At 44.8% G+C, this 11,398-nt stretch overlaps 1 protein-coding gene across 4 annotated transcripts; it reads left to right on the forward strand.

Annotated features, from left to right (window-relative positions):
- The first annotated feature begins 240 nt into the window (after positions 1–240).
- On the forward strand, positions 241–7,784 carry LOC125514622 (uncharacterized). 4 transcript variants are annotated; one of them, XM_048679967.2, is made up of 6 exons: positions 241–395; positions 3,658–3,964; positions 5,478–5,785; positions 5,860–5,913; positions 6,297–6,703; positions 7,119–7,784. In XM_048679967.2, exons 2-6 carry the CDS (start codon positions 3,687–3,689, stop codon positions 7,461–7,463), a joined length of 1,392 nt encoding a protein of 463 aa, XP_048535924.1. In that variant the 5' UTR covers positions 241–395; positions 3,658–3,686; the 3' UTR covers positions 7,464–7,784. The 4 variants fall into 4 exon arrangements, with proteins under 4 accessions (XP_048535924.1, XP_048535933.1, XP_048535941.1 ...); XM_048679976.2 differs by having other exon boundaries at positions 293–400; XM_048679984.2 differs by lacking the exon at positions 241–395 and adding an exon at positions 2,144–2,570 and having other exon boundaries at positions 6,300–6,703.
- Positions 7,785–11,398: the final 3,614 nt, after the last annotated feature.

Raw genomic sequence — 11,398 nt, forward strand, 5'->3', positions numbered from 1 at the left:
CTAACGTCACAAAGACCTAATTTGGTAGAAATTAAATCCGCACGCGATTCCCGCACCTTTCGGTTGCATGGAGAGATCCGAGGCGAGGGAACCGGCGGCGGAGTGGACGGAAAACCTAATATCTCTTCGGCGCCTAGGGTTCACCTGTTTTGATCATAAACCCCATCTATATAATAGGCACGAATTAAAATTTTCCCAAAATGAAGCAAGAAATTAAGTGGTGATCCTGCTGTAGAGTTCGGCCCGGCCCATGTAGCCCGAACTTAATAAAACCCGCCGGCTGCTGCTTCCCTCGCTCTCCCATACTTCCCTACTCACCAGCTGACGGCGGCGCCGCACGAAAGGAACGAAGCGCCTCTCGCTCCCGCTCGCCGCCGCCTCCGGCGCCGCTGCAGGTCAGGTGCCTTCCTCCCCGCTCCCTCCCTCCTCCCCGTTAACTCTTCCGTCCTTCTTTGTCGCGTACTCTTCCCCCATCCACATAGCTAGCGCTGGCGGCTGGCGGCGATTCCAGCTCGCTCGGCGCGCGTCTCCGGAGCCGGCGGCGGCGCGGCGCTCCTGTTCTTGTGCGCATTTGCTGTTAACAAGCGAGGATCCGAGCTACGGGAGACCTCTTTCACCCGGCGAATTCAGGTTTGGTTGCGGTTATTGCTCCTGTTCGATAGGAAACGCCAGCAGCTAGCTATGGCTTTGCTGATGTCAGGTTGTTCTAGTAGCGAATATACTGCTGCGGCTATGCTAGCAAAGGCCAGTTCTTTGACGCCGGCCGTTCTTGTCGCTCGCCGCCGTAGTCGGCTGCTCGGATGGCAAGCTTCCGACGATGTTTCCATACCCCGGTCGGTTTGGTGCCTGTTAACATGTCGTCGTACATTTGTGAAGAAGATGCTTGTGAAGTTTGCAAGTCCTGTTATTAGGCAAAAACTGCTTAGAGATTTACAGGTTTCGATCCAGAGCTAGTTTGATCGATGTCGCATGTCTAGGAGTGGTTGGTTCTATCTGAAGTGCACAGGAGAGTCTGCGGCCTGCATTTGTACTGCTACTGCCGGCTTCAGCAACCAGTGGAGATTTCAACATAGTGGAATTTGCCAGTTGCCAAACTCGATATCTTTCTTTTTGCTTATTTTGGTAGATTCATTGCCTGGTGTGTTCGATCGATAGCTATCGCTTCATTGTAGTGGAAGCATTGCTTATTGTTTACTTCTCATTGAATTATTATATGGTCATGCAATTCTACCATGCTTTACTTTTACATAAGTTCCAATTCTAATTTGTTAGAACATTTGAGATTTTTTTTTGCGGGGTAAAACATTTGAGAGATTATGGCCACATTATCCTTGACCTTGAGTCATCGCTCATCGCCTCTGGTCCATCTCTGTGGTGCTGAAGAAGCTCTAAAACCAAAGTAGATTGGAGCAAGATATCTTTTTCCTGAAAACATAAGAAATCCAGTGATCGACCATGGTTGGGCCCTTCGGCGCAAGAGTGTTTTAGTTGGGGGAACTTGAGAATGGTGTGTTTGCTTAAGGGGGATCCCTACTTTAGGGGCCTTGTCTTTTTTTTTTTGCATTCCAACTATTTCCCCTATAATCTCCTTCGTGTTTTATGTTTTTCTCTTTTTCGCATTAAAAAAAAACTAGCACAGGCGAATTCTAGGCTGTGACAAGGTTTGGCTATCAGGGTGACGAGCTCCAGTGAGCTCCCTCGAGGTCCAACGATCGTTGTTAGAGAGCTCCGGTGAACTCTGGTGATCTCCAGTGACCTTCCATGGGTGGCGCGGCGGCCTGTGAGCGAGCTCCGGCGGTGTGTGTGTGTGTGTGGGGGGGGGGGGCTACTTTTTCCATACTTGCATGAAGAAAATGAGGTGAATTGGGGGTCCCTACTTAGGAGGGTACGGGGTGTGCAGGGTTGGACTTTCTCTAACACAATTCATACATTTTTTGTCTAAAAAGACCAGTCTGTTTTTCTACTTTTTTTTCGCTGTGCTGCACAGTGATTACGTTTTTTTTATTGAGGGGTCTCTGCTTCGGTTAAGTTTTTTTTTTCGAGGGAATACTGCCTCGGTTAAGTACTACTACGGGAGGATATGTCCAAGAACAGCCCAACAAGGCCCATTAGGGTTGTATCAACTCCCTCACTTTGGTTGTACCCCACACCGTTTTCTATTCCTTCCCTCTTTTGTTTTCTCCCGCGAGCAGCTCGTGCGACAGCTGAGCTGCGGCCGCCGCCGCCACACTTTGCTTCGCCGTGAGCGGTCCCGAGCGAGAGCCGGTGGGGGTGTCGGCGAGGCGCGCGAGGGTCAGGCAGCGAGGAGACCGCCGCCGCTGCAGCCTGGTGTGCGCGCGCTCCAGGCTGCTCCGCCACTCAGCCACCGGGTTGCAGATGCCGCCATTGCTCCTGCTAGGCTGCTACCGTCCGTCGCCAGCCGTCCGCGCTGCTGCTGCCACCTTCGCCGCGCACCTGACCGCGCCGCCGCCCGGGAATTGCCCGACGCGGCCGTCTCGTGTTGCCCTCTGCCGGCGCGCGCGGCAGACGACGCCTTTGACGTCTATCTTTCTGGCCAAACGCATTCCTCGGTTAGTTCTGCGAGTTGACTCCTTACATTCCGGTTTACGAATCAATGGAGGTGCCCTCCGCGAAATCGCAAGTAGTAAGCTATACTTCAATTGCCAATTATTTCAGTCGTCATATTGCAGCGATGGAGGAATAGTAAATATGTATTACACATTCCCACGAGGCGGTGAATCAAGAGATGTGAGAAATACAAATACAGTAGAAAACTAGTTCTACTGTTATACTCGGATAGACTACTTTCTTAGGTGCATCATCCCATACTCTGGTAAATATGGCATGAGCATGCACATCACCTGAGTCAAGGGATGTGCATTCCTTCTCCAAAACATTGGTAGATTAGAAATCCTCTTCAAGTGTAGTATAAACTACCGGTATCAAGAATGAAATAAATGAATCTCATAGAGGAAACCCAAATAACGGCAATGGTCATGATATATTCAGTTCGTTGCTCTAACAATGTGGTGTATAATTTTCTGCAGCACCGTTTGTGATTCTTTTTAAGGCAACCTTTGTAATCCGCCAAAGATACTGCCGCCTGCTTAGAATATACTCCCTCTGTTCCATAATTATTGTCAGTTATGGAACAGAGGGAGTATTATTTATCAGTTATTTGCTCTTGTGGTAAAGTAGGTGAAATATTACTCTTTGCATCCTTGATCGTAGGGTCTTTGGCTGAACTTAATCCATTTCACACATTGTTTCATTACTTCAGCCGACATATAGATAATTGATCATCACAGTTTGAATAGATTACTTTTTGAAAGTGGTACCTTCATATAGATTTCAACTACAATTTGAAGATGTAGTGGGTTGTGATATGAAACTATTTTGGTAGATCATATTATTTCTACATGTAGGCATTTTGGCCATCTCTTTGGAATTTTCTCATATGGAACTATTTTGGCAACTATTTACAGTACACTTATTATTTGGGTTCTGAACATTTTCAGGTATCTCACAAAATTACCATGGATGATTTCAGTTTATGTCTACTAAAAAATTTGTTTTTCCCCATGCAATGCACTTTGTTCTAAATGTTATCATGATTGTTTTTTGCTGAAAACCCTTATGTTCTCTTAATTTAAGCAGGGCATACAGAGGCTAAAGTCAACCTTAAAATGGAGGATGCTAACGCAGTAGTAGATTGGAATGTTGACATTATTGGCCCAGATGGTGGTAGCGGCGCTTGCCGCAAATTGGCGAAAACTGAAGACCCTGATGCCACAGAGTGTTCAAGTTCCTTTGGGGACACACTATCTGGATCTCAGGATGATGCAAAGCCTTCAGAGATTAGTGACATTGAAGTAGACTCACCATTCTGCCGTTATCCTCATAATGGTGATGCTGCTGCACTCTTGGATGCAGCTGCTGCTGACAATTTGGATAGATTATTGAAGTAAGTTGTTTGGGTAACTGATTACCTCCCAACCTCGTTTTACTCCTTAATATAAATGTCAAATCATGTTTTCAGCAGTTGCTCATCTCGTGATAGACTCGAACAGAATGAAAATTATGGTAGAAGCAAAATTACCCTTATAACATTTTCCTTGCGGAATCAATTTTTCCACTCAAGCTAAAAGCACTGAGTTATTATACTCATTTGACCTGTAATCGTTCTTATCTGGACGATGCTTTTCCCTCTGAAAATTAGTCAGAAAACTTCTTATCTTGAATGGCTAATGTGAGACATGAATTTTGTGGTACTTAATATGCCAAGCAATTGTTAGTCTGTCTACAGTTTGAAAGGAGCATGATGTTAGCCAGTGAGAAATTAAGAAATTACGAATAAAAGGCATAGTAATTAGATAGAGTCAGCTGAAGAACAGTAATATGCTACACATGTTTGGTGTAGGCAGAGACTAGTTTAGGTCTTCTATCAGTTCAGAATGGATTGGAAGTGCATACCCTGAGGAACTTATAATTCATAAGCAATTTACGGATTAGTAATTTGCAGTTGAAGTTCACATGCGCCCTTCCTTGTACTCCCTCCGTCTCAAAATTCTTGTCTTAGAATTGTCTAGATACGGATGTACCTAATACTAAAATGTGACTTGATACATCCGTATTTAGACAAATCTAAGACAAGAATTTTGAGACGGAGGGAGTACATATATTTGGTGCTAGTAGTGCATGAGCTTGATTTCCTATTGAAGGGCTATGTTCATTCATCGAACTCTTTTTGACTAGTTTTTAGACTTCATCTTTGCTAGTCAGAGCATTCATACTCCAATATGTTAAAGTCCAGTGTCCACTAGGTGCGCACCCTCCACAAGGTATGGGTCCATGCACACATAGCAACCTGCTTGCACTTTGTCTCCCCTTGTTGTAAAGGGGCTGATCAGGAGGTATTTTACTTTTAGACCAAACTAAGCATTATATGCTAGTCACTTTAGACTTTTAGTGTGGCCCATGTGGGTACTATGCCATGCTACAACTATGTAACCATATGAGCCACATGGTCCAGGCTGCCAAACGAGTCAGGTGCCACTTTATATTTAATACCCATCATATGTAAAAATTCTTATAGTGATAAAGAAGCATGTCTTCGGTCTGATGTAATTGATTCCTGAAAGTGGGACTTAACAATATCACAAGTAAAATGTTTACTCTTCTGTCCAACGCACATGCTGGCTCTAGTTTGTGATATTTTTTTAAGCAAGTAAATTGATTAAAGCTGATGCCTTTCCCAAACCCTTCTCCATCAAGATAAGGCCCTTGCAAGTTTGATGATGCCTGTACTTTAGATGTATAATATGCCATTCAGTTGTGTGTATGTTTCTAGTTTTGTAGCAATGCCTGATTTCTTGGATTCCTATCTGTGGTGTTATCTCAGTGGTCTTTCTATTAACATGTGGCGCAACCGCGCAAAGCATATTTGAGTATTTAACGCAACTTATCATCCATTGCAGAAAGAAAAAAGTGACCGATCATTGGAGAAGCTATATCAGCCCATTAATGTGGAGATGCCAATGGTTAGAGCTGCGGATGAAAGACTTGCAATCTCAAGTATCCAGATATGACAGGGAGCTTGCAGTACTTAAACATGAGAAAGAGTTGCAGACAAAAATGATTGAGTTGGACTGTTCCTCGTCAAGATCAGTGCCCTTCTCTTCTCATTGCTGCAGGAAGACTATGAAGAGGAAGAAGAGGAAGAGAAATGAGGAGAAAATCAATGCTCCCTCATACATCGCAACCCACACCATATTGTCTTATTATGGTAACCATTGTGTTCTACTTCACACAATTTATTACAATCTGTCCTAGTGAGATCTCATTACAATCGTCCTGCAGAAAAAGAGAAAACGGAAGGTGATGGCCATTCTATCGACGACAATGGAAACTTAGGTAACACTGGCAATTGCTTCATGATTTGAAAACAAATATGATCTTTCGAACACCTAAATGCTAGTGATTGTATTGTTCTACTTTCTGAATTCGTTTTCCTAGTGCTTTTGTCCAGAAATAATGTGTTGCATACTTATAGATCACAAAGACACTGTTGGTTGCATCTTGTATAGAGGAAGAAACTCATTTCCTGCTTATGATAATAGTAGCACTCTAGATATGATGACTCAACTAGTAAAAGTTATACTCATAATTGCATGTCAAGGTCAGGTTAACAAGAAACCATACATATTGTAATCAGTGCTCTGTTTGCTGGAAATAAATAAAAATGATTTGTTTTATATGTAGCAGATGAGTTCACAAAAGTTTTTCTGACCTTTCAGCAGATGACAGCACAAAAGGAAATAATGACGCTGACTGGCTACTCGGTAATGGAGACGATGCTGCTGTCGAGCAGATTCTTGTAAGCATTCAGTCTGTTCAAGACAGAGTCTGTAGTCTGAGATCAGATCTCAAGAAAGCAATGGCCAAGAAGAGTAAGGGGCTTCTCCTTAAAGTCAACACACAGGTCAACGGCGCACAGAGCTCTAATTGCTCACATGGAAAAGGCAAAGTTACTGAAATGCCTGAAATATCACCTCAAGATGCATCGGATTGTGATATGGGTGATACGGACATGCCCGATAGTGCTGTCTCAAGCTATGGAGAAGCTAACAATATGGATATTTTTGAGAGCACGATGAACCTATTGTCAGTTGAAGATCCAGATAAAATTGGTGAACTACGCCAGGTAAGCTACCACAACTCTTTTATATCACGCCATAACAAACTAATTCGTCCACCTATTTGGAGGAGCTTGAGCTCCAACCTCTACCACCCCACCCCTTCAAGAGCCAGAACTCTCCACAACAATGTTTCTGGTTAACTTCTCCTATGCCATAGATGCTACACTATACACTTCATAAGTGGCAATTTAAAGAACTGTGTGTTTGAAGGAGATGAAACCCAAAAGAAAATCGTTGGGGCGTAATCTTAGCGACACGCCATATTGGAACCCGGGTGTGGTGTCAAATGATCTTATGGGTTTCAACTCTAGCCTACCCCAGCTTGTTTGGGACTAAAGGTTTTGTAGTAATAGTAGTTGTTGTGGTGGTGGTGTATTTGAAGGAGGTCAGCTCTTTACTATTATCTTGCTTTGCTTACAGACTTCGGAAGATGTATTGATCGACAACCAACCAGCTGAGGAAGGGTATCAAAATTTTGAGGTGATCAGTCACCCATGCCAGCGACTACGGGTATCAGTCAAGAGGGAACAGGTACCTGTCAAGAGAGAAACTGTAGCACATTCTGAGGATGAGAGCGTCGCCGCCCCCATGGCGGTCGTCAAGGAAGAAGGCGGCACAACCAGGATGGGCCTCCAGGGGATCTTGAAGCCCTGCTACACGGGCAAGAGAAATGGGAGGAGGCCGAAGATTCTAAGGCGCGGTGGTTCATCATCTGCCCTTAGCTCATGGAGGAGCGCCCGGACTCGAAAGAAGAGGAAATCGTAGATGCAGATGGTCTCAGTGAACACACCCTATCCTCTGGCTTCGGTTCTTCCGTTTGATTAGATGATGATGACGGCAATTGCGCACTCCCTCTCTTTTTTCTTTTCTTTTCCTTCTATCTGACTGATGACATTTTCCGCGGAGCCAGAAGAGAGTTATGGAAAATGGCGCTATGGCTTTCAGCCGCGAGGTGCTTGTAAACCTAGCGATGTCTGTTTCTGTTTCTATTGTTGTTGTTACGTCTGGTCTTTGTTCTGAAAGAGTCGAACTTTGGTTGTTACAGTGTAACTTTTGATAAGGCTTTCCTGCAATGTTGTTTGTGTATTTTCAGACGGGAGCTTGCGTGCCAACTCCTTCACTGTACTGAAAAACGTATCTTTCAGAAAGTTTTTTTCTACGGAGCTGAAAAACGTATTTAGTTTAAAAGAAGAATGACCAGCAGCAGTGCTCTGAAAACAGAGCTAGTTTCCTCCGTACAAACGCTAATGGCACAGCAACAATTAATTTGACAGCGCTGCTGCACACACGACAGTACACAGCCGTTTTGTGCACGATCCTATTGATCTCACCATGCATGCATGGGACAAGATGAAGCAGAACCGCTGGATGAAACAGACAGGAAAATTTATAGCGTTTGGCGACATACTACGGGGGCACGTCGATCCGTTCCGTGGCAACCGCACAATTGGAAAAATGTTTGTTAAACTGATCCATGTTGGACACAGAACGGACATGAAAACGTGAAACATGAGTAGTTTATTTCATCCAGTCCAGTACGGCGAGTACCTACTCTCGGGAAAACAACACTACTGCAACGTGCCTGCCTTGCGTATCTTTGCCGTGGACACGAAACATACATGGAAATAATGCAGGACTTGAGCGTCAAGAAATGTACTCCATCCGATTTCTTAAATAGTACAAAGTTAGGTCATCTATTTTAAAATGAAAGGAGTATAATATAAGACGTTTTGGTAGTTTAATTGAACCGTCAACATGTCATATATTTAGAAATAGTGATAGTATTAGTGTGTGTGCAAGCTCAGCTTAGACTATCTACGGCCGGGCTTGGGAAATTCGGTCTTTTAAACGACCGTTGATCCGTCCGATCATGAGCTCAAACAGCGTTGAATGGCTCCTATTGCACAACTTCATTCCTCATATAAGAATTTCAAATCCATGCACGTCGGTTATATAGATGAATATCATACGTAAAATAACATTTGTTCATAGAAAAAACACATAGTTCAAGTATAAAGTTTATTCAAAGTGTATGTATAATTCAAACATTAAACTCATTGCCGCTATGGGTTCACATATGCTCCACGAGATCATTGAATAGTTGTGTGTGCAACTGATGATCTCGAAATTGTCGATGCATTTTCAGAAAGTTCACAATATGCTCTGCATCTTCTTTCAGGAGGCGACAGATATATACTCTGGGCTTCTCAGAGTCATGCGTTCAGAGTGCCCTTTCACCCTCATCCTCAACAATCATATTGTGTACAATGACACAACATGTCATTAGTTGCTACAAAGTCTCTGATTCTCACATCATTACCCCAATGAGCTTGGAGCACTGCGAATGCCCTCTCCACATTATTCCTAGCTGCTTCTTGCATTGTTGCAAAGTAATATTATTTGTTGTCATGCAAGATAGCACCCCATGAATTGTGCATGTTGATGGTGTAGTTGTATGGTAACGTATCCCCATCACAAAGTCTATTGAAAACAACGAAAACTGACAGAGTACATTGATGTCATTGTAAGAAGCTGGCATGCCAAAGAACCTACGCCAAATCCACAACTCCCTTGATGTCACTGCTTCTAGCATGATGGTGGTCTCTTTGGTGTGACCTTGATACACCCCGCATGAATCTCTCTGGCAGTTCTTCCATTGCCAATGCACGCAATCGACTGAACCGAGCATAGCTGAAAAACCTCTCGTCGCTCCAGCAGCCATCAACCTTTTTGTATCTTGCACAGTTGGTTCTCTCAAATACTCTGCTCCAGACACCTTCATCACGGCGCGGGCAAATCTCATAGTGATATCAAGGCATGTGCTCTCCCCCATTTGAACCATCTAACCAACAACATCAATGGCGATACCTAATGTAAACATCCTCAAAGCAACCATGCATTTGTGCAATGGAGAGAACAAGAGTTGCCCGCAACAATCCCTCTTGAGCTTGAAGTAGGGATCATATGCCTCCACTCTCTTCACCGCGCAAGAACAAGGGTTTGCGCATATGCGAGCGTCAACAAAGAAATGAATTAGGGAATGTTGATCCAGGCTAGAAGTAGTCCATGTAGAGTAGCCCTGCGCCAGCGACCCTATCCTGGTTTAGAACTCCCCTCTCTTTGATCGAACACTTGAAGTTCAGAATGAGTTGTACTTCCCTCCCCGTTTCCTCATGGATGCTGATTATTATCATCAAGTAAGCACTTTGTCGTCCGAATTGACAAATCGAAGAATTCTTTTTGAATGAATCCATCAAACTCCTTGTCTTGATACCCCTTGAGGGAGTCCTGGATTAGGGGGTCTCCGGACAGCCGGACTATATCCTTTGGCCGGACTGTTGGACCGTGAAGACACAAGATTGAAGACTTCATCCCGTGTCTGGATGGGACTCTACTTGGCATGGAAGGCAAGCTAGGCAACACAGATATGTATATCTCCTCTTTTGTAACCGACCTTGTGTAACCCTAGCCCCCTCCGGTGTCTATATAAACCGGAGGGTTTTAGTCCGTAGGACAACATACAATCATACCATAGGCTAGCTTCTAGGGTTTAGCCTCTCTGATCTTGTGGTAGATCAACTCTTGTACTACTCATATTATCAAGAATAATCAAGCAGGACGTAGGGTTTTACCTCCATCAAGAGGGCCTGAACCTGGGTAAAACATCGTGTCCCCTGCCTCCTGTTACCATCCGCCTTAGACGCACAGTTCGGGACCCCCTATCCGAGATCCGCCGGTTTTGACACCGACATTGGTGCTTTCATTGAGTTCCTCTGTGCCGTCGCCGTAAGGAAGGATGCCTCGTCTCGTTGTTAAAAACAACATCATCGCCGGGGGAGCCCTGGCTGTCGGCCGAACCCTCCAGCTAGGCAGTTTCATTATGATCGCCCGTTCGGCTGCTGCACCGACGATGACTTCTCGGGTCATCGAAAATAGCCTCCACATCGGCTCGGAATTCGCCGAGCAGATGGATCCAATGGAGCTCTCTTCCCTAAACAAGCTCTTGGATCGCATCGCCGCCTTGGGAGTCGCTACGGACTATGATCGGATTGGGCTTAAACCCGATCAAAGGGAGATTAACTCTCCATCGGTCACCCATCATGTTGCGGTGGTGGAGGAACAATGCGGCGATTCTTCCTCTATCTTGAAGACTAACTATGTCCGGATTCCCGAGCTCTCCGAGCCGGATACCCGTTTACGGGAGGACATCACCCAAGCCCTGAGCCTAGAGTCAGGCAGCGGGCCAGACTTATCGGGCAACATCGCGAAACCCGAAATTCCAAGATTGGAAACACCTTGGCCCCTGGGTCTCAGATCGGGTAGGGGTTCGGACCCAATTCCACCCACCCACCCAAACATAAACGATCTTTCCCACATCAGGCAAGAGCCCCATGAAACATTACATCATTATTGGGCCAGATTCCTCCTTGTGATGAACAAGGTTAAGGACTATCGCGAGGAAGACACAGTCTCATTTTTCTGCAATAATTGCATGGACAAGGGAATCCTTAACGCCTTGAGTCGCCGTGACATATCACGCTTCGCTGACTTGGCATCCATAGTACGAAAGTACTGTGCGATGGAAAGCGCCTGGAAAATCGAAACGAAATTTTGGGATAATCCGGCTCAGAATATACACCTAGTCCGAAGTAAAAGGTGCACTATCATAAGACACCCGAGTTAGTTACAAAGAAACAAAA

The sequence above is a fragment of the Triticum urartu genome, chromosome 1A (assembly GCF_056163025.1).
Source record: "Triticum urartu cultivar PI428250 chromosome 1A, HENAU_Tu73, whole genome shotgun sequence".
Classification (NCBI taxonomy): domain Eukaryota; kingdom Viridiplantae; phylum Streptophyta; class Magnoliopsida; order Poales; family Poaceae; genus Triticum; species Triticum urartu.

Excerpts from the sequence above, each read along its gene's own strand:
- LOC125514622 (XM_048679967.2), top strand. The coding sequence starts at position 3,687 with ATGGAGGATGCTAACGCAGTAGTAGATTGGAATGTTGACATTATTGGC. Across the intron at positions 3,965-5,477 it reads AATTTGGATAGATTATTGAA|AAAGAAAAAAGTGACCGATC; the intron begins GTAAGTTGTTTG and ends CATCCATTGCAG. Across the intron at positions 5,786-5,859 it reads CACCATATTGTCTTATTATG|AAAAAGAGAAAACGGAAGGT; the intron begins GTAACCATTGTG and ends ATCGTCCTGCAG.